This window comes from Leptidea sinapis, chromosome 23, assembly GCF_905404315.1.
Source record: "Leptidea sinapis chromosome 23, ilLepSina1.1, whole genome shotgun sequence".
In the NCBI taxonomy this organism is placed as follows: domain Eukaryota; kingdom Metazoa; phylum Arthropoda; class Insecta; order Lepidoptera; family Pieridae; genus Leptidea; species Leptidea sinapis.
Window position 1 is genome coordinate 3,983,959 of NC_066287.1, and position 23,903 is coordinate 4,007,861.

The 23,903-nt window shown below is 36.6% G+C and overlaps 2 protein-coding genes across 4 annotated transcripts in view; one reads left to right on the forward strand and one right to left on the reverse strand.

Annotated features, from left to right (window-relative positions):
* LOC126971377 (uncharacterized) overlaps positions 1 to 23,903 on the forward strand; it is a 453,035-nt gene that overhangs the window by 62,319 nt on the left and 366,813 nt on the right. The gene's annotated exons all lie outside the window — the stretch shown is intronic.
* Positions 1 to 23,903, reverse strand: part of LOC126971327 (CLIP-associating protein) — a 92,626-nt gene that overhangs the window by 11,314 nt on the left and 57,409 nt on the right. For all 3 annotated transcript variants that reach the window (XM_050817565.1, XM_050817564.1, XM_050817563.1), the window contains 17 exons: positions 23,619 to 23,739; positions 19,448 to 19,568; positions 18,677 to 18,778; positions 17,572 to 17,697; positions 16,513 to 16,697; positions 15,286 to 15,402; positions 14,074 to 14,192; positions 13,384 to 13,514; positions 12,785 to 12,872; positions 11,616 to 11,741; positions 10,841 to 10,949; positions 9,847 to 9,954; positions 9,354 to 9,424; positions 8,715 to 8,859; positions 6,579 to 6,682; positions 5,647 to 5,858; positions 2,357 to 2,503 (listed from right to left, as the gene is read on the reverse strand). In XM_050817565.1, the coding sequence (XP_050673522.1) occupies positions 2,357 to 2,503; positions 5,647 to 5,858; positions 6,579 to 6,682; positions 8,715 to 8,859; positions 9,354 to 9,424; positions 9,847 to 9,954; positions 10,841 to 10,949; positions 11,616 to 11,741; positions 12,785 to 12,872; positions 13,384 to 13,514; positions 14,074 to 14,192; positions 15,286 to 15,402; positions 16,513 to 16,697; positions 17,572 to 17,697; positions 18,677 to 18,778; positions 19,448 to 19,568; positions 23,619 to 23,739 (2,132 nt within the window). The remainder of the gene's footprint in view (positions 1 to 2,356; positions 2,504 to 5,646; positions 5,859 to 6,578; positions 6,683 to 8,714; positions 8,860 to 9,353; positions 9,425 to 9,846; positions 9,955 to 10,840; positions 10,950 to 11,615; positions 11,742 to 12,784; positions 12,873 to 13,383; positions 13,515 to 14,073; positions 14,193 to 15,285; positions 15,403 to 16,512; positions 16,698 to 17,571; positions 17,698 to 18,676; positions 18,779 to 19,447; positions 19,569 to 23,618; positions 23,740 to 23,903) is intronic.

Genomic DNA, 23,903 nt, shown 5'->3' on the forward strand with positions numbered 1-23,903 from the left:
CATGTCAAAAGATCTAATGATCTAATAACTATCATCTTTTGACGACTACACACATAATTTATGTTATTATTATCTAATGTAGTAGAAATTACAATTTATTGGATATTTTTGAGAAAATTGACGACTTCGCGATTGAAGAAGAAATTCATTTCCTCAACTTTGTAAACACTCCGGACAGAAAAACCAGTGTTGTGAGAGAGAGACCAGATCACAACATTATCTGGAATGATATTGAGTTCTGGAGGAGATTTCGACTAAAAAAGATACCTACTGTTGCCTACTTAATCTCATTAATTGAGGATAAAATTAAATCGGAAACGCAAAGGTAAAAGTATTTTTTTAATGATACCTCAATATCATAGAAGTAAGTACCACGAAACCAAATTTAAATTGAAATAAACTGAACCAATAAACGACTGAATTAGAGGTTTGTTGTTATTAATTGTTGTGATAAATGTCTAATGTCAAACAAGCATCCTTTCTCTGTCTTATGCGGTAAATAATATATATGTCCATCTCGCTTGCACGTATGAAGTGTGAAGTTGCTTCGACAATACCACAGACAACTATTCTTTGGATAAAAGGCGATTGAAAAATTCAAAACTTTTAATCGTTAGATAAACAGTAAGTTAATTTTATTCTCTCGATAGTTATCTGGTGATTTATCTGAGGATTGAAAAATCGGCCCTTAAAGTGATATACCTCACATCTGGTATTAATTAAACAAATTAAATTTGTAAGCAAAATTGCTCTGACGGAACCCGAGGTCGCGGGTTCGAGGTCTCGCATTGTTCATAAATTTCAGTTACGAATTTAATTTGTACTATTCATACATTCTTTTATATAATATGTAAAATTGCGGCGGCAATGACCTAAGTTTCTTACACAATAATCACGTTATAATTTTCAATTCTAAATCTTAGTGATAATATTATAAACTAGGCAGCGATATATTTAATACAATATACTTACTTAAACATACATGACTCGGAAACAAACAACCATATTTACCACATAAATAATTATAAATGTTTGCACCTACCCGGTTTCGAACCCAGGCTCTACTATACCGGGAATTCTGCTAAGCGGGCAGGGTCACTATATATAATATAATATATATATATATATATTCTACTTCTTACATAATCATCATCAGCCGGACGACGTCCACTGCTGGACAAAGGCCTCCCCCAAAGATTTCCACAACGATCGGTCTTGCGCTACCCTCAGTCGGTCCATCTTGTGGGGGGCCTAACAGCACTTATTGTACAATCAATCGCTAGTTACAGTAACACAACCTAAACAAGCGATATTGTTAGGTGTTCGGAAATAGTTTTTTCTGCCAATTTGAAGTAATTTTATATCACAATCATAATCAAGTATTCAGTGTCAGCCTGTTTTCAGCACGATTTATTTATTTTTGACATCATTCGTATAATTGGCGATTGTTCTTAGAACATTTTGTTAATCACTCTGTGACTAAAAATAGTTTAAACTGTTTCGAGTAGCAATAGTAACTAAAAACGTTTATTCGCGTATAACGCGTATTCAAATTATTAATATCACAAGGTTTAAAAACAATTAAATTATTAATTTCAGTTTATTTTTAATAATTATAATCAATAATATATAAACACTACTTTTTACTAAATCCATTAAATTTCACTCATAAGATATATACAGAACCAATGTTGCACCATACGTCAGTTGTATAGCTACAGATGTACTGCTACAAGCATTTCGGTGACGTGAACTCACGAGATTTCACCCATCCAAAAAAGTGTCTAACTATATATATTTAAAAATCACACGCGAAACATTTATTTGATACAGGCCACTCACTCGGAAGCAATAATAATTTTAATATTTTACATACATGTGAAAAAGGATTTCGCTTAAATGTGTTAGAGCAATTAGAAATAATAAAACACAAAAATAGCATGTTTACATTGTTGAATGAACAAACAAATTTAGTCCCATCACCTTTGTTACGTGTCTCTTCCGGGGATAATACGTCACAACAGCCCACCAATCACAGCGCGTCATTTCATGGGACGAGGGTATTAAAGAGCGGCTTTCGGCTCATTTGATTCAGTCTCGTGCCAGATTTTGGCGAGACAACACGTCCTGAGGATGCCTCGTGTAGAGGCGAAACACGTGTCGAATTGTTTTAAAAACAAATATTGGCGCAAATTCTACAAAGCGATTTTTTTTTATATATATATTTAAATTTATTGTTTTGATTATTTATTTTCGCGTGCGCCAGTCATGAGCATGTCGGTGACGCGAACCCATTTCCTCTACCAAAAAGTGCCCAATGTTCAAGAAGTTTTCACTTCAAAAATATATGAAATACCTGCGCGACACCCTCCGTGAGTTGCCCGACCATGTCGTCGGTGAGGTCTCCGGGCCGTGCGCGAGCGACCTCCGTGGCCAGTTTGAGCGCACACAATGCCGTGGGGTAGCCACGAGTTCGGATCATGGGCTTCAACAGCGCTAGCACCTGCCAACAAACAATCACATGTCAAAGCCAATTAATGAATCTACCATGTGTTCGGAAAAAGAAGAGCTCTAGAAAAGAACATACAAGAAACTCAATCGCAACTCTTCAATAAATTTTGTAATGGCTGTAATATACAAAACAGATTGGCTTCAAAGGTGCTGCATCCAGTTAAAATAGTTTTAAATATCAAAAATTAAAAAAAAAAGCAATAAAGAATAAGTTATATAAATATAAGTTATCCTATATTGGACGCCATATTTAAATTTTTCTAACTTTTATAAACACATTATGCAATTAAAGAATTATTATTATTATTTACAGCTTGAATTTTTTGATATGCCCTGCCCATTACAATGCAGTGGCGCTCAGGATTCTTGAAAAACCCAAAAATTCTGAGCGGCACCATAATAATTGCGCTCGTCACGTTGAGACAAGATGTTAAGTCTCATCAGTTATTGGAGAATCTACAGCTGAATACTTTACAATAGATACATGATAAAATAACAGAAAGCCATTTACAGATTCTCACGAGTAGCTAGGTAAGATTCTCTTGCAAAAATTATATAAAATGGGCATTTAAGAAAATTTACCACAGACAGCCCATAAAGGAGTTTTTAAATCCTGCGTAAATTTGATCGTTTACTAATCTTTCGAAGACCTTGGCTATGATACATAATTTTGATATACCTAGGTCGGTAGTTGACGACTTCTGAACTGTAGAACCTTTCTTGTGAATAGGTGTTACAAATGCTTTTTTCCACATTGACGGGATTTCCATACAACTCAATGATTTTTTAAACAAATAGGCTAGTGGAATGGCTACTGATTTGGAACATTTAATAAAGAGCAATGGACTATCTAGTTGAGATAATATCTTGGTTTTCATTTTTAAATCAATATTTTATAAATAAAGGTCAAAACTTGATTCAAAATTACTTAATTCCAGTTCAGATACATAATTGAATAAGTTTTCTTCAGTTTTGTCTAGAAATGTAGCATAAAAATATTCTGAAAATGCATTACAAAATGCTGTCGCCAGATGAGAGTATTTTGTTGTTAAATTTAACATTCAATTTGATCTAGATTTGAAAAAAGACCAGAAGTATTTCGGATTCTGCTCAATGGAGTTTTCTACAGATTCGATATACTTTTGGTAACACTCGTTTTCTACAGTCTTGACACGATCTCTTAATAGTTTATATGATTCTAGTCTACTAAGGTTTCTGTAACTTTTGTATTTTCGGAAATATTTAAATTTTTCTTTTATAATCTTTTTAAAAGCCGGTGAATTCTAGATAGCAAATTTATTGTTATCTACTGTTTTACTTGGGATGTATGTGTGTATTAGATTATTTATAACAGAATAAAAATAATTCACGTTTTCATTGATGGAACGATTCCTATTAAACTCTTGTGGCCAATTTATTTTAAGTAGTTGTGCATTTATTGAGTCGTAATTCCCTTTATTATCTAAGATTTTTTTCCGAGTATTTGATTTTAAGTACGATATGTGAACAAGTTCTACATCTATAATGAGCGTTTTATGATGAGGATCAATTGTTAAGAGTAGATATAGACATTCGGTCACAGCAACACGTTCGTTCAATAACACTAGGTCGAGGATTCGGTTGTTAAAATTATGTATATAGTTGTACTGTTGCAATCCATGAGTGTATAAAAAAGGCATTCATCAGCATTCGAGTCGTTTGAGGGAAGTAGAAGACCATCAGAACTTACTGTCCAAATATACTACTCATGTTAAAGTCACCCACAATGATTATTTTATCCAAGGGATGATTAAGAATTATATTATTCAATGCAAATAAAAAATTATGTAATTGTTCACATATGTGTATTTTTATGCATTTGTCATGGTGTTAAAACGCGCAAAGTCAACCAAAGGTCCTCGGTAGATAACTGAAATTGTTAATGTGACGTCACGATTAATTCCTTGCGAGCCGCAATAAGCCCCGCGTTTGTCCCGTCACCTCATAATTCCGATCCCTTCGCCACACTGCATAGTGATCATTGAAATATCCCGAATCCCTTATGCCATCCACAAGCCATATTTCCCTTAACAACATAATATCGTACGAGTTTAAACACAAATTACGAAAAAATAGTAATGACTTTGTCCTCAATCCTCTAACATTTTGATAATAAATTGACAATTTTATGTTTCCATTAGCCATTTCAAGATTCGTGTATTTAATAATAGTATAGGAATCATATCATAATCAAATAGTTTTATTATCAAAAAATTTTGTTCCCCGTGCATGAAATTGAATATTAAAATTATTACAATTTGTCCCGTAATTTCACTAGCCAAGGCGCCCTTCAGACCGAATAACATTACTGCTTCACGGCAGAAAGAGGCGCTGTTGTGGTACTCATAATCTAGCCGTAAAAAGGTGCCTCCCACTGGTGAAAGTGTGGATTGATTTGTAATTTATTTTATTTACACCCATGCTTTAAATCTACTATTAAAGATTCTGAAACAGTTAGCTTATTAGCAAAATTAAAATACCCAATGTCGTAATAACCATTACATCATCCAAACAAGTGTTGTAATGTTGTACTGAATTTCATAACAACACTCTTTGTTTTTTTTTTTTCAATCCCATCATTTGCAAAAAGTATCAACAGACAGCTACATTCTTATTACTCGATGCGTGGTATCTGTATGAATTTCAAAAAAAGAACACTTTCGTTTACGCGCGTTCCACACTACCAGAACGTCGCGCGCCGTTAAAAAAAGACCGATTGACAGTTTTGACAGCACATGTCAATCGGTCTTATCAGTCTGTCGCCGGATATTTTAAACGCTGCAAAAGAACATACTATTCAAGTGAATTTTAATAATTGCATAATACAAAATGTGAATTACTACTAAAATAAATAAATAAGACATTAACATTCAGTTTATTTGTATAAAATCAGTAATGGATTATATTAAGTTACTACTAGGATTGGCTGTTTTAATGTTAGCAGTAAGCTAACTGTTTCAGAATCTTTTAGAGGATTCATATTGTGGTGTAGATAAAGTCTTGTATGCAACTGTTGATAATTAGGTATTAAAACACTCATTCGTGTTTAATACCCCTTATTACACAACAGTTGCGTAAATAAGTAATGCGTGTCACCTGCGCGGCGGGCATGGCTCGCGCGATGTGCGGCATGCCCGCGTCGATGGCTCGCACCAGCTCCTTGCCCGGGCTGCCGTACGCGTTGATCAGCTTCAGCAGGATCAGGTCGAAGTAGTCGCGCCACAGCGGCCGCGTCTCCTCGCGCCGGCACAGCCACACCAGCACGCGCACGGCTTCCGTCGCTGCCCGCTCTTGCACGCTGCCCCACCCTGCAGCAGGAGGAAACCTCACGTCAAAGCATCGTCAAAAGAGCGTTGTTAAGCAAGGTGGTAAATACAGAAATTTTGCGCACGGCTTATGGGCGTTTTTTTATTTTCGTGTAACAAAGTCAATTCCATTTTTGTGATATGGCGTGTGTGCCAATGTCAATATTTGACGAAAAAGAATTAGTGACAGTTGATATTTATAGGTATTCTTGTAATCTTAGTTATGTGAACATTATCCCCCTTATTCATAATAGTCTGCTAACTTAAAGCATTGCTAATTCTCACTCTGCTTTCTTCTATGAACATGTAATGATGATTCATAGGTAGGTGACCTCATTCTGTTTATAAACAAATGCCCCGCCTAAAACTGACAATCTCTTTAAATTTAGGGTTGTCTAAGAAAAGAAATTGAAAAATAATATTTTTATTTCGTAGGGAAGTCTTTTTCTTTTTTTTTTATTTATTTATTAAAACTTAAACATCACCATACTATTGCATATGACCCAAATAACGTCCCATTGAAGGGATGTTATACCCTTTCTGGTTCACGTTGTATAAATATATGTAACAGTTATTAAAGCAGTAATATAATAAGTCGATTTCATGTTTACTCATACATTACAATTAATTTCGAAAATAGTAGTGTCAATCAAGGACCCTACATATTTTTTGGTCCTTCGAGCATCCTTGTTATAATCTCCAATCATACATCTTCCATCTTACCGGTTGACTGTGAGTTGTGTATGGCGGAGGCATTATCGCTGTTTTCCTTGTCGGCTGAACTATCGTCCATGGAGAGCGCAGCAACGGCCACGCGAACGATAATCCTGGAATCATATCGAGCACACTTATATCCGAACCAAAGAATATGTAATAGTACAAGTACAAAAGGCTTACTTCACAAAATCAATTAAAGAAATAGGGAAGTCTTGCGGCTATACAATAAGGTGCATTAAAGATCGCAGAGCTATTAACCTACATAATTATTCACCTACAAGTTGCCTCTCCTTCTATCGTGTGACTCTAACCTCTTCTAACAATGTTAGGGTTGTCTTTTATTACCTAAAACTGTACCTAAGTGTACAAAGTGATATTATATAAAAATAGCACATCCCTTTCTATAATATTATTTAGGAATATAATCGTAATCAATATTATTTCGTTGTCAAACATACATTAGTTGCAGATAGTTATTAATGTATGCGTTAGACTTAGTCTACTACCATTTTTTCTTGAAAAAGAAGGAACTATGTAAATAGGTAGGTACGAATAATAGAAGCTTGAACAGAACCATGACGCGAGCTAGACTTGCACGCGTCCTCTTGGGTATTATATTAACAATAACAAACAACTTGTTTGCGGTCGGCTCTTGGTCTAAGCACGACAAAGCAAAACACCCGTTGAACCTACTTGTGTAGAGGTAATAAATAGAAAGCTATCATGTGTGGTAATTTAATAATAATATGATCTATTCGCAATTTAGTCGCCTGTCGTTAACGGGTCACGGCCTTTTGACAAACAACTGACATAGGTGTCTCCGACACAGGTGTCCCTGAGCAGGGCGTGCATGGAGACTAAAGAGACGGCCACACACATCATTCTGGAGTGCCAAACACCTGGTCACCGAGGACTCTCCACGAGGGCATGGGTGACATCAGAGGTTTGAGTAAGTTCCTTGAGGAGTAGGGATGGCGATTAGCAACCCAACCCTACCACGCAAAATAAGCGCACAGTGGACACAGTTTTGCTGAGAATAGCCCGTACGTATACTTATCGTCCGTCGGTATAAAGTGTAGAGGTAATTGTTATAAGTGGATTTTCTGTTTTCGAAAGGAAACTAGCGTAACAAAAATAGTTTAGTTTGAGTGAATTATTTGGCGTTTGGCATTTTTATCAATATATAGCCATGTAAATTGCCGACAAACACTTTAAAAATATATGCATATTGCCTAATTGACACTATAACATAGCAATAATAATGCACCGCTCATGTATTTCTGGTGCAAGAGGACACTGGTGATCACTTTCCATAATTTTTGACATGATTCCTGCCGCCGTATGACATGCCACAGACTTGGATATCATCTTGAACATCTGGATGTTCCTCGGGTTTACAATGACATTTCTGCCACGTACAACAAAACTATGCGTATGTAAATGCGTTAAAGGCGGGTATTTTCAGGACAATACGATATAAGTGTAATGAACACACTGACGTAAAGTCAGTCATCCTTTCTGTTTCCGATGGCAGTCTTTAGCCCCCGAGCCGTGTATATATACGTGTGATTAAAGTGATTGTATAATTATTGAAGTATTTCATTAAATAACACAAAATACCAACAATAAAATAAGATTATTCAAAAGCGCGCAACATCTTCTTATAAGAATGGTCACAGTCCTGTGATTCCTCTGGTACTGCAGATGCAGCGGCAGTGATCATTTAACATCAGGTGACCCGTACGCTCGTATCAAATTCAAATATTTTTATTCAAAATAGTAAATAATATCATTTATTGAAAGTCAAAAACTACTCATTCGAAAAAGTATGTCTCAGACCTGATAACGGGCGCAAGTAAATCGGCGGCTTTCTTTTTTTAATAAAAAATATGGTTACAATAAAATTTATTGTTTAATAACCTGAGGGCGGTTGCTCCATTCTCAATCTGTGGTATGATTAAGAAAGTCATTTTTGTTATAGTAAATTTTACATTTTTAACAATTCTTTTGTATTTTGTAATACATTTGTTTTGAACATTTACCATGATCTTGTTGTGAAATCATATACAACGCCCACAAAAGACTTACTAACTCGACTTAGGCGAGCATGAATGAAGACGAAAGTTCGTTTACGCTACTCACTTGAAGTAGTCGACGGGTCGAGTGCCGTCCCCGTACTTGAGTATCTCGTGCGTGGCCAGCAGGAGTCGCTCGAACTTGTCCGGGGCCGCAGTATTAACGTCCAGAGCGCTCAGCTCCTTCAGGACCTCCGTTTCGCGGAGGCCGCCTGCATACAATCAATTACACAATGATAATAATCTCTATATTACATTTAAGGTGTTTTATTGCTTAGATAATTTATTCGTCTAGATTGAGCCTCTTGTTATTTGGCAACCGATAAAAACAGGCCAGGTTTATTACTTCAGTGTGCGTGACGTGCGGTTTTTTTCTTCGGTTATATTACGAAAACCCATCGGAATATTACTTATACCATAAGAAGCAGCGTGTTTCATAGGTTTTAGTATACGATATATTAAAAAATACCTATATATTTGCAATACAACTAAATCAGTCAATGAAATTTTATTTCATATATACAATACAATAGCGAGCGCGGTGTACTTAATTTATATGGCAAAACAACGTTTGCCGGGTCTGCACTTGTAATGTATATTTAAGTTATTTAGTAATTTATTCTGAATCATCGCTATAATTTGATATTGTCCGAGGTGTTTATAATTTATGATTCATCAGTCACCTTGAAGGTGCTCGGTTACTTACATCTGGTGATGATGAGACCATTCTCGTCCGTATCGTAGGGCTTCAGCTTATCCCGACCAGACGCGTACTCACTGTTGACAACACATTAACCCATTTATATCAGATAAAAATTACTAAATAAATAAATCGCATCCGTAAAATTATAATAATATAAAGTAAGTGATCAAAAACTTGCTGATATGTGGTAGAAAGTTATTCGGAAGCCGCGCAGTGAAAGAAAGCCACAAAAACAGATGGTGAGGATGATTTTTAAAATGCAGCGTGTGCCAATGGTGGAATTCTGTGGCGAGAATAAGGTTAAACAGCATTTCGGTACAATGAAGGGATAGGAGAGGATATCTCTGCGTAACGTCAAGCGATCAAGCCTTTCACATATGACTGGATCTTATTTTTGCCATCCCGAATGTCACTCCGACTCTTTTTTGGTCCTTCGAGCCGGTTGGTTATTTAAATAGCCTTTTAGAAAGTCGTGCCATCTTGACGGCATACATACCTATGAGGGTGGAGATAGTCGGCTCTGTGATGAGGGGTCGGCGATGATTCCTTGGTGCTATTGGCGTCTTCGGAAGAGTCAGCAGATGCAGCGCGACCCAACACCTCACTGATTAAATACCATGTTATTAGAAGGCACGCGGTTTAGAGACGTTATAATAATACTAGTCAAGTAATAGTTTATTCCATATTAGGATTTTCAGGAACTTGTTTCACCGCCTTCGATGAACGAAAAGCGTTAGAGCTAGAATAGAAATAGGCTCGTATTAGAGAAGTTTCTCAATATTATATTAATTTAAATTATTTTGTTTTTTAGGCGATAAGATAGTTTTTAGTCGCTTTCTCACTAGTGGTGGGACATGTCCTTTAAAAACAACTATGGGTTCAATTCAACAGATCTCGGGACCGTAGCTGTTTAATATAAAGTCGAGTCGATTTCAGTCCATCGAGTATAAGAGAGATTAACAAAGCCCATACCTAGAAGCAAAGCACACAAGCAAGCACATAAATTTAAATTTGTTATTTTTATGTCAAATTGTGTCATAATACATTAATCAACCTACCATCCGGAATAAGCTCGAATATAAAATTACACCGAGACGTTATAATAACATACAATATTGTAAAGTATTTTGCATCTTATGTAAAAATATTAAGCCCTAATTTATTTATTGAAGTAGAACACTTTGAACTAAGCTTACGCCTGTAAACGAGTTTACAGTTACTGCTAACATTACAAAAGCCAGTCCCAGTAACCATTACAACATCCAAACGAGTGTTGTAATGTTGTACTGAATTTAATTACAACACTCGTTTGGATGATGTAATGGTTATCAGGACATTGGGCGTTTTAATGTTGGCACTAAGCTAACTGTTTTAGAATCTAAATAATAGAGAATTTAAAGCATGGGTGTAGATAAACTCAGTTTATGTCAACACGCTCAAAACGTATTGGTGAAATCGGGGCTAAGAGTAAAGTGTGTTGAGCAAGTTACCTGTTGTAGTGACCGTTGGGCACTCCGTTAGCGCCCTTGTTGGACAGCGTCACGTCTGACATCTGGCTGATGCCAGAGTCCTTGCTCGACGTGTGGTTTCCGCACTCCGCTGAAATTAAAGTCTATTATCTAACTCGATTACTAGCAAAATTTTCAATAAAACTAAAAACCGAGACCCGCACCAAAGATAATACAGCGCTAAAATATGATGAAATGGCGACAGAGTACTGAAATAAGGATATCCTGATACTTTAGATGGAATTTCTTAATGTGCAAAAGACTCAAAAACTTTATTAATTTAGAATTACGCCTACATCAATACTAATGATTCATTTGAGCAAGGAATTAATTTTTAAAAGGTGCAACAATTTCTAGGAAATATTTGTAAAGCGACTCCATCGGTCAGAGCAAGTTTAAGTATAAGAATGGGGGCAAAAATCAGCTTTCGACCAATCCTCTAAGTTTGCTTGTTATTATGAACTATGACGTCAATGATGGAAAGCGTATGATGTCCTCGTTGGTTGGCTATTTTCAAATCTTTTTTATAATTCCGGGGTATAAGATGAATATTGTTGTTTTAAAATGATAACCCTCACTTCTGGGATTCTGGGGAGTTGAACAAGATATACCAAAATTTACGACCCATGCGCTCGGACAGACCCCGAGAGGTCACGGTTTCGAGTCCGTATTCACAATTATATAGCGATATAATTTTAACTGCACAGCAATAGCGTAAGTTCTGATTTCTCTAAGTGCTGATGAAGCCATGAATTACCGTTGGAATGTTGCGCCGTGTAGGTGTGTATCTCGGAGGTGGTCTTGCGGATCCTGGAGTACACGTCCTCCGCGGTGCTGATGCCGCTCGGCGCAGCGTTGGACCGCAGTGGACTATCGCTGCCTGCTGGTCATTAGACATTTGAGCATTTAACAAATATAAATATAAATAATAATAGAATAGAAAGCTTAGACGATCAATAGATTTAAAAACTTAGTAAAAAACTATTTCTCAATACAAGTCGTTTAGTGAAAATCTACCTATAGTATAACTATTATATCAATGTACACTTTATTGTATAATTATTTTTGTAGTCGTTAAATCTATTTTTTTCCCTCCTCTTTGTGCGTTTATCTACCAGGATAAATGAAAGTTGTATGTATATAATATGTGTGTATGAATATTCTATAGTCAAGTTAACGATAATACTGTAGGTCAACCGTAACGTAACGTACCGTCAAACAATGAAGTCAATCTCTAAAGTTGATGCATCTAATGTTCGATAATTTATATTTATACAATTTGTTCTTTATAATTTTTTATGAAATAATTAATATTTAAACCGCTTTGAACTTAATAATAATTATTAAGTTATTATAATTATTATATAACGTTTTGTCTTAATAATAATTATTAACTTATGGAGTGCTTATCGCCGCGTTAATGTACGGAAGCGAGAATTGGGTATAGCAGAAGAAACATAAAAGCAGAATTAACGCAGTTGAGATGCGATCACTGCGTAGTATGTGTGGGGTCAGACTGATTGTTAGAGTTCCGATTGCGGTAATAGAAGCGCGCTGTGGTCCGAAAATATTCCTGACAAGGATTGAATAAGGAATGCTGAAATGGTTTGGACAGGTGGAGCGAATTAGTGAAGAAAGAATGACTTATCATATATAGAAGGCAAGTGTGTGTGGACAAGTCGGCTGCCGGGGACCTCCTAGAACATTCGCAGACCAAATTGGGGACGTTTTGGAAAAAGGATAGGTCCGAAGCACCCGGAATCGGTCAGCAGTAATGAATCTAGATGAAGCATTTAAGGATAGAAGAGAGTGTGGTGGCGTTCTGGTGTCAATGCCTACCCCAACGGAAAAAAATGCGTGTGTGTTTGAGTTCGTGCGTGCGTGCGTGTGTGTCTTTGTTAATTAGCACACGTTATGCCCACTTACTGCTGGAAGTTCTCCTGACATGTTGCTGCACGACCCCGTTTACAATGTTCTGAGTTTCCACCGGGAGTTCATTCATAATTCCGGTGAACTAGAAGAAGAGACACACAATATTAAACAGCCATAAGAGACACATAAAGTTAAAACGTTAAAAAAACTTGTTAGGTGCGACGTGAGTCTTGGGTTCACAGTCAAGAACGTCGACCACAATAAGAAGATGATTCGGTATTCGTTTTAGCTCGGGTGTAATCGGCGGGCGATGCGGGTGCAGACGAGAGCGGGTGCCGAGCAGACAGTAGTAATCGCGTCCATTATTGAAATGCAGATTTGTTCAAAAGGTTTAGCGTTAACTTTTCACGGAAATACATTAATGTTAATTCAAATGTATCGGGGAAAAGTTAATTATAAATTAAGGTCTCAGTTAGAAATATTTAAGGTAATAATTGCATAGATTTTTTTAATTTACTATTCTAATTAATTGTTACCTGAAATTTTTTCTCCAAATAAATAAATAAAGTTCTCCGTGTATTAAGGCGTGAAAGCGTAACGAACAAACTCACATTCTCATTTATAAGTAAGGATTTTAAGGTAGAGGTACTCACGGCCACAGGATTGCAGTCGTACAGACAGGCGAGCGCTCGGCGAGCATTCACCCGCACGTCTCCGCTGCGGGGTTCGTTCGCGAACGACGACACCTTGCTGATGGCGCGCAGTGGGACCGTGTTGCCGCTCTCTGCACCACAATATCAACAAACTCACTCTAAAACTTATTCGCAAGCTTATTCCACCGCTTATGCTGTATATATTTTTTTATTTTTGGGCACCACACCGGCGCCTATTTCTGCCGTGAAGCAATAATGTGTAAGCATTAGGTATTGTGTTTCGGTCCTCACTCAATTACCGGGCAAATGAGACTTAACATCTTGTCTCAAGGTGATGAGCGCAATTTTAGTGCCGCTCAGAATATTTGGGGTTATTCAAGAATCCTGAGCGGCACTGCGCGGCCAAGGCGTATCAATTATCATCAGCTGAACGTCTTGCTTCGTCCCTAATTTTCACTAAAGAAAAGCCGCAGTGGACAGTTAAGTCTCATTTGTCCAGTAATTTTACTAGCTACGGCGCCCTTCACAACGAAACACAGTAATGCTTCTACATTACTGCTTCACGGCAAACATAGGCGCCGTTGTTGAACCCATAATCTAGCCGGCATCCTGTGCAAAGGAGCCTCCCGCTGTATTGCTCAGCCGACAGTGGTCTTCACACTGTGTGTTTCGTTCTCGGTAACCAAGTACCTTGTAGAGCGACAGCCAAGCCGCTGGGGGTGCAGTAGTCATGAGCTAGATCCGCCAGGAACCGGAGAGCGGCCGCCTTCGTCTTTGGTGTGGGACCCGTCGCGCCATCCGCTAGGAACCTGGACAATTATATTATATTCATAGATCATTTATATTACTGTAACAGCTGTGAAAATATTGAAAAGAATAAGGTTGACATGTAACCTCTACTTTGAGCAATACACACTAACACACAGTGACATACAAATCGTGAGTGTAAGACGTAGCTCGTCACGCACACTAATGTAATAAACCTGGCCTGTTTTCATCGGTTGTCTAGCAGCAAGAGGTTCTAGATCTACATGTATAAATTATTATTATAATATATACCACATATGTGCTTACAAAAATTACATAACTAAGTATGACTCCGACAATTTTTGTAATATACTTAATAGGTTGAGGAAAAAGTATATTCGTATTTTATAAGAAAATACATGTTTTCATCATCTTTTTTATTTTCAAAAATAATTTATAATAAATATATTTTTGTTTTTTTTTTGAAAATGTTACCTTTTTTTTATGACATAAAAAACCAACCAGATACAAATCGTACAGCAAAATATATTTTATTATGATGATATATGGACTTTTCCCTTTGCTCTTATTATACAATTAATATCACTCGCTGTGCTAGTAGTAGAATGAAAATTTCATTAAAATCGGTGCAGCCATTTTAGGTTCATAAACAGATTCCTACTTAGACACCCATTTTTATATACAGAGATCAATATACATACTTGTATTTAGAACTTCCTATTAAGTAAGTATTCATAAGATACATAATAGCTTTAAGGGTAAATGTATACCCTCTTATAATAAAGTCCCAGCCACTGTTCAGGTATTATCTATAAATAAATTTAAATGTTTTATTAAAAAATGGCTATTTCGTAAATCCTATTACTCCACTGCTGAATATCTAAATGATCGGACAGCCTGGGACTAGATTATAATTATTTTATAGCAATAGCAATAACAATATTGTATATTTTTATTAAAAAGACCGCAAAAAAAGAATTCTGGGAGATTTTCTTGCGCCGGTTTTTCTCTCTCAAAGCTCCATTTGTTTCCTAAGCGGTAGTAGTATCTAGTATATTAGAAATTACATCAAAAAGAATTCTAAAGGAATAAATTTTGAGAAAGAAAATAAATGCCTTTTAAATAAGAGATTACCTGAATATATTATGGAGCTGCAGCTCAGCGGGGAAGCACTCGTGGATGACATCCAAGGTTTTCATGATCTTGCTCTGCACCGAGCCCAGGATGTCAGTGCCCAGCTTCATGAGCAGCCTGAGGATTGTATTTATCAATATTAAAATGATGCATCCCCAGTTTCTTAATCCACTCTACCGTGAAATATGTAGTTAATTTTTTATCTAAAAGGAGGGCAAACGAGCGTACGGGTCAGCTAATGTTATCATCGCCGCCCACATTCTCTTGCAACACCAGAGGAATCACAGGAGCGTGGACGGCCTTTAAGGAAGGTGTAGGCGCTTTTTTTTTAATGAGTCGTATCGTCCCGGAAACACCGCACAAGGAAGCTCAGTCCACAGCTTTGTTGTACGTGAAAATAAGTTCCTTGAAAGCCGCACTGTGGAGGAGCACCACACGAGGAGCGTGGGGATGATATCCTAATTTGTGGCGTGTCGTGCGATGATGAAATTCGGCGGCAGGAATCAGATGAAACAGTTCTTCGGAACACTCTCCGTGATTAATGAAGACACGCAATGAAGCGACGTGTCTACGCAGCACCAAGTGTTCTAGCCATTTTGGCTTTGGCCTCCAGATGACCGCTGAATTGACAATCGCTCGAGATTTCGAGACCCAGTATTCCGATACTAGGTGAGGCTGTAAGGGAGGTATTGTCGAAGAGCGGTGATACAACAAATGAGTTTTTTTAGTGGTAAATACCCAAACTTGAGTCTTCTGAGGGTTAAATTGTACAAAGTTCATTTTACCCTATTCCGCGACCTTCCCGAGAGAGGAATCGATAGAAGACACAAGTTTCATCCGGTACTGGTCGACGAGATCCCGATAGAAACGTGCATCCCATAATAGCATGTAGCATCTTTGATTAACGCGAGTGTTTAATTTAAAAAAACGCTTTTTAATAGATTCAAACGCGTGTAATTGTAACTGTTTTTTTTTTTTAGTTTTTGGCTTAAAAGTAACATTTTCATAAGTATTTTAGCTAACCCGACGTTTCGTGAACTTTTCAGAGCATGTTTTGCCAAAAACCATCTGTTTAGAGCAAATACCAAATCTGAAGCAACAACTAGTGCTAAACTTCATAATGGCAACTATGACAAATACTATCTCGACTCCTGTAACCAGCACTCCCCCTGCCAAGTGTTTTATTTAAACATAAAAGCATGCATATTGTCCGATTATTTAACTGACCGGAACATGAGCTGGTAGAGCCAGTCTTTCAAGTGCTGCCAGTGCACCAGCAGCAGCTCGCTGATCGCGTCCAGCAGCAGCGAGTACACCTTGGTGTGCGCGTCCATCAGCATCTTGTTGATCAGCTCCGTGAGCCGCTTGAGCTGCTCCTCCGTGAGCAGTCGACCGCTGTTCAGGTAACGGGCCTGTAAACAACAAATTAATATAGGAGGGAAGCTTTTCTTGTATTATATACTTCTATATAATATAATACTACAGTTGCAGTTACAAATTTTTTGTCTGTCAGTAAATACAGACAGTTAGTTGGCGCTGCTGTAGTGCTAACTTACATTAGTAAGATTACCTTTACACGATTGGTTGTTGTGCCCTATATAAGTATAGTATTCGCTACTTATTGTGAATTTTAAGTGGAAACTCTGCCCAACTACAGGCATTTTTTTCTCAAAATTGATTCCTTTAGAATTATTTTTGATGTCATTTCTAATAACTACTAGATACTACTACCACTTCGGAAAAAAAAATGGCGCTCTGAGAGAGAAGAAGCGGCGCTAGAAAATCTCCCAGCATTCTTTTTTTGCGCTCTTTTCAATAAAAATATACAATATTGTACAGCCACTTCTATCGATATAACATAATCACAATATAGTCCCAGGCTGTCCAATCATTAAGATATTCAGGAGTGGAGTAATAGGATTTACGACAGAGCCATTTTTTTATAAAATATTTAAATTTATTTATAGATAATGCCTGAACAGTGGCTGGGACTTTATTATAGAAGTGTATACATTTACCCTTAAAGCTATTATGTATCATATGAAGCCTACAGTGATTACAAGTATTGTGTGTTTAAATAACCACCCCTCTTGCATATGTGTATCTCTTTTATAGTAAGTCCCTTCTGGGTGTCGTGGATTTAATTTTGTCATCTCTATAAATTACCTACAAAGTAAAGCATTTTCATGAATTATGAGTAGTATTGTATTGTTACAGCCACGGAGTATGGTTCACCATCACATAACGTCACTACTGTAACGTATCGTATCTAGTGACAGTACTCACCAAGTGTGACAGGCCGTCCTTCCGCTCGGTCCAGTGGCTGCACGCACACAGGGCGATGATCTCGTCTGGCGGCGGCGGGGGCGGCGGAGATGACTCCCAGCCCAACCGACCCGACCACGTCAGGCTCTGGAGATATATTCAAATCAAACCAAAATTTTTTTATTTCATAGGTAAATCATATTACACTTGAAATATCTCATTTTTTCCATACAGCTCATTCGGAAGGCAGATTTCCTCAGAAAAGAATGAGCAAGAAACTCTAAGGTTGCTCTTTTCAAAACAGATTAGGTGTTACAAGTTCTTATTTTTAATGCAAATTTAAAAATCATTTAAATTACAATTTATGCAAAGTGACGCAACAAAAATACTCAAACGTCAAAGTCAAAGAAACTTTATACAATTAGGCTTAAACTAAGCGTTTTTCAATAGTCACTATAAATATTTCTTTTTAAATTACTGAATTTACCAGATGTTCGGAAAAAGTTGAGCTCGTGAGAAGAACATACACGAAACTCAACGGATACACTTTACGACCAATAGAGTATTATACAATGGCTGTAATATACATAAGAAATTAGTTTGTAAGATGCTGCATCCAATATATGAATCATGTTTAAATAATAATACAAATTATTTCATAAATATTAATAAAGAATAAACTATATATATCTGATAATTTCAAAGCTGGCTTTTTAAATAGCCGAACAAAAAGGAAATGAACAATTACTTGCGTCATAACAACACCTTTTGTTCGACGTTTTATAATTCCCGTAAAATACACGCGTCGGTGTAGTTAAGTGTCATTGTCAGGTTCGTGCTTTTACAATTGGACGTAGTTCCTGAAAGGCGTTCCACAAGCCACAAACCATTGTGTATTCCATACATGTGGGTTGGGCTACTAAGTCATGGTGTCATTTCAAGAGTGACAATAGAGCTGCCATTTTTTGGCAGTCCATTAACAAGAATCACGTGACCAGTTTTGTATTCTTAACTCAATTTCGACATGATTGTGGTTTGGAAAGTTTTTCTGGAATTACGTCAAATTTTTCTAATCTCGTTTCATAAGGAACGACTGCATCTTCCTGCTATATATAAATCTACTCACATCATGTCTCCGGTAGGAGTCGAAGCTTCGTTCGGAGCACACGCTCGACGCCTCCGAGTCGTCATCACGCCGGTTCTCGTAACCGGAACTTTCCTCTGGACTCTGTCAATATACAAACCGTTACAAATAAACATTACTAGCGATACTCTATGGTCGTCGTTTTAAACAAACGTTTGAGAGAATATGTATAATTTAGTATCGAGATCTTGGGTGTTTGAACAATAAGAATCAAAGAATATAGTATTTTAATAATGAATTCTAAAAAATGTCCAAAATTAACAAGATTGAGATGCAGTGGCAGTACTGCCACCATATAAGCTGAAAAGCCCAGCTTGCCCTAGTAAAACAGAAGAATTAGTAAAATATATAATACGAACATTGACAAAAAAATATTTTTAAAATACATATTATTATCTTTCCCGCGCGTATTTCAAAAGATCGCGCAATCCTTCCCAATGATTCGGATATTCTAAGTGTCCACCATCAACGACGCGCCGCTTGCTAATGAGTCAACCAGCTATGTTAACATAAACACCAGAGTGAATGACGTCACGGCTCAGTAGTCACCGTATAACTTAAAGTTTTGTTCTGCTCTGCTATCTAAGGTACTGTCATCAGTAACCACCACGACACATATGACGAGCTATTAAAAATGCAATAACTTTCGTTACAGCTGATTTTAATGCTGCAATATGCTTCTTAACGATGGAATGTTTCATGTGGCTGTAATTACACCGGCACGCTTAGATAAAGGTGTCGTGATCCACGTACCCTCAGCTCAGCCTCCCTGCTCTGCTGCAGCAGCCGTAAGCTGGCCACGGGAGGTCTGGTGGTCTTCTCCACCGAGTCGCGGCGCCTCACTCCACCCACCACACTGTGAGACCGACTGCTCCTACAATCATACAATATAGTGAAAGGTTTCAATTATCTCATTTGACTTTTCAATTGTCAACATTAACAGTTTGTAACGTTGATATTGATTTGATTTTGAACGGAAACTTCATGACGTCACCACTGTAAAGTAAATGGAGAGGAGACTTGGCAGAGCGGGGACAGCGGCCATATTGAAGGAGGCATTATTGGTTGGACCGCCGAAGTGTGCGGACGTATCTCGAATGATAAAGGATAACGAGTGATTTATACATATTATGTGGTGTTTAATTTACAATTACTATTGGTGCTTATTAATAATAACGCTTACAAAAGATAAATAAGTTCCGCTGAGTGTTTTTCTCCTTTGGCCTGAAGTAAATAACTTCGAATGCGTATCATCAATTACTACCCGGTTACATTATCTCCGGACCTTACGCCGATGACGTCACATCGTCACTTGTTACGGTAAATTTATTGAATAAGGCGTTACTTTGCGGAAATCCATAATTATACAAATTATTTAAGTTTTCTTTAGTGTTAATTCCGCCAATATTTGTCTCTAAAACAATTCGACACGTGTTTCGCCTCTACACGAGGCATCCTCAGGACGTGTTGTCTCGCCAAAATCTGGCACGAGACTGAATCAAATGAGCCGGAAGCCGCTCTTTTATACCCTCGCCCCATGAAATGACGCGCTGTGATTGGTCGGCTGTTGTGACGTATTACCCCCGGAAGAGACACGTAAGAAAGGTGATGGGACTAAATTTGTTTGTTCATTCAACAATGTAAACATATTGTTATTTTTGTGTTTTATTATTTCTAATTGCTCTAACACATTTAAGCGAAATCCTTTTTCACATGTATGCAAAATATTAAAATTATTATTGTTTCCGAGTGAGTGACCTGTATCAATTAAATGTTTCGCGAAGTTGGATTTTTCGGGATGATTATTCGTAAATGCGGCAATATGTTCCTTTAATCTAATTTCGAAATTTCGACCTGTTTGACCTATATATACCCCGTTACAAGTGTCACAACTTAGTTTATAAACGCCGGATTTTTCGGAATTATTTAATCGATCTTTGCCATTACATATTCGACTGACATTGTGATTCGTTCGGAAGGACACATTAATATTGTTTTTCCTAAATATTTTAGCTATTTTATCCGATATTGGACCAATATATGTCAAACTACCCACATATTTAGTATTTGATTGTGGTGGGACGGGATAAAGTTCTGAATTAATTAAACGTTTTTGTTTATTTTTAATTAATTTGTTCACTAACTGTTTTGTATAGCCGTTGGAAACCGCGATTTGGTATATTGTATTAAGTTCTTTCGCGAAGCTGTCACGGGACAGTGGGACTGACATTAATCTGTGAACATAGCAGCGGAAGGCCGCTAGTTTATGTTGTACGGGGTGGCAAGATGACGCGGGAATAGCAATATCTGTATATGACGGCTTTCTATAGATTTTGAATTCTAATTTATTATTTACTCTTGTTAATGTTAAATCCAAAAAATTTAGAGATTGGTTTGATTCGAATTCCAATTTAAACTTTATTTTTGGGTGGATCTTATTAATTTTATTAATGAATAGATTGATTTGACGTTCGGTGCCTGTCCAGCAAATTATTATGTCGTCAACGTATCGGTAATAAAACAGGATATGTGGGTCTCTCACCACGTAATTACACTCAAAATTATCCATAAATATTTCAGCCATAATTGGACTTAATGGTGATCCCATTGCTAATCCTTCCTTTTGGCGATAGAATTGATTTTTAAATTTAAAATAATTTTGTTTCATACATAACCTAGTAAGATTGATGATGTCATCCTTTTCACCGGGATGTATCCTCTGTTTTTCAAAGAGATCATCAAGGATAATTAAAGTTTGTTCATATGGAACATTGGTAAATAAACTATCTACATCGAGAGACAATAATTTGGCATTTGGTGGAAGGTTGGTATTTTTTACTTTATTTATCAAATCTAGACTATTTTTCAAACTATACTGAGGATTGAATAATGATTTGTTTTTTATTATTACGTTAAGTTTTTTGGCAAGGTCGTACGTCGGGGCACCGATATAAGAAACTACTGGACGGACAGGATTATTTTCTTTGTGAATTTTAGGTAAACCGTATAAGATGGGAGGTCGCGGATTCATGGGAACTACGTATTTTAATTTACTTGGAGAAATAAATGACAAATTTTTAATGGACTCTTTTAATTCTGAAGTAAAGTTTTTAGTGGGGTCCGAGTTCAGACGTTCAAAATCGTCGGTTTGTATTATATCATTTACTTTCTGTTCATAATCGTTTTTATTTAGAATAACAATGCAATTACCTTTATCGGCTTTTGAAATGACTAAATTTTCTTGATTTAATTTATTTTGTAAAGAATTAAAAACATGTTTATCTGAAGTGTTTTGGTTATATGTGGTACACGATGGTTTTTTCAAAAGGGTCGAAATTTGATATCTGACGGCCATATCTTGTTGACTTCTAACACACGCCACTTCTGAATCTACTGCCAATGTATCAAGGGTTTTTTGGTTAAGACCCGGTCTGATATTGTATTTAAGGCCTTTTTGTAGTAATGAAATTTCAGGGGGAGAAAGTTGTGTTGTTGATAGATTTTTGACGCGCGTATAGAATTTAATATTAGTTTTATATTAGAATTTTATATTAGTAATTTATTATTAGTATTTAATAAAAACGTTTAATTAATTCAGAACTTTATCCCGTCCCACCACAATCAAATACTAAATATGTGGGTAGTTTGACATATATTGGTCCAATATCGGATAAAATAGCTAAAATATTTAGGAAAAACAATATTAATGTGTCCTTCCGAACGAATCACAATGTCAGTCGAATATGTAATGGCAAAGATCGATTAAATAATTCCGAAAAATCCGGCGTTTATAAACTAAGTTGTGACACTTGTAACGGGGTATATATAGGTCAAACAGGTCGAAATTTCGAAATTAGATTAAAGGAACATATTGCCGCATTTACGAATAATCATCCCGAAAAATCCAACTTCGCGAAACATTTAATTGATACAGGTCACTCACTCGGAAACAATAATAATTTTAATATTTTGCATACATGTGAAAAAGGATTTCGCTTAAATGTGTTAGAGCAATTAGAAATAATAAAACACAAAAATAACAATATGTTTACATTGTTGAATGAACAAACAAATTTAGTCCCATCACCTTTCTTACGTGTCTCTTCCGGGGGTAATACGTCACAACAGCCGACCAATCACAGCGCGTCATTTCATGGGGCGAGGGTATAAAAGAGCGGCTTCCGGCTCATTTGATTCAGTCTCGTGCCAGATTTTGGCGAGACAACACGTCCTGAGGATGCCTCGTGTAGAGGCGAAACACGTGTCGAATTGTTTTAGAGACAAATATTGGCGGAATTAACACTAAAGAAAACTTAAATAATTTGTATACTTGTTACGGTGTCCAAAACTAGCATCACTAGAATATTATTATTATTAATTCACAATTATTTAGTTTTTCTATATCATAGATTGATGTAAAGGTGTTGTGTTGTGATGCTGACTATTATTTTTACAATGATAAAAAATCAATGAAAGAATCTGGATTAAGTTAAATTAAGAGATCTTTAATTAAAACTAGTTGAATTATTATGATAAGAGACGCTCTTAATGCAAACAAAATCAAAATGATTAAAGTCATCATTTCTTGTGGGAGGGTAAACCGCTTCGTAACGTAACGCGTTACGTCGCCAGTCTGTCTGCCTTTTCTGTCTCATATACGTCGGCGGTAGGCAGGCTCCTCCTCTCTCACTCTAACAAATTGTTACTTTTTTAGGATTAAATAATGATACTAATAATGCACATAAATACAAAATTCTAATTTTTAACATTTCATAATCAATAAAAGATTTTATTAATAAATAACCTTTCCTAACATTATCAAATTAATATAATTCAAATTTATGTTCTCAACTTGAAAAATTACAATACTAAATAGTTTGTTTTTATAGTAGTATTAAAACAGAAAAATAATTGGAATATGTACCTGGTAGGGCTGGTTTCTCTGGAGCCAGCCAAAGACCTGGGTATACCGGAAGGTCGCCGCCTGGTGTTGGTCAGCGACACGGGCCCGCTGCGAGACGACGGAGAAGACGAGCGAGATGTCGCTACGGAGAAACAAACATGGCGGACATTATAACAAGAAGGTGATTAATTGGTAATTGGTCTCATGTAGAGATTACCACCACCTTAAATATATTGTAGAGAAATAACATACTATACTAGTGCGATGTAGGATTTATTTTTTGAAGAAATTTGTGTAATTGTTGTT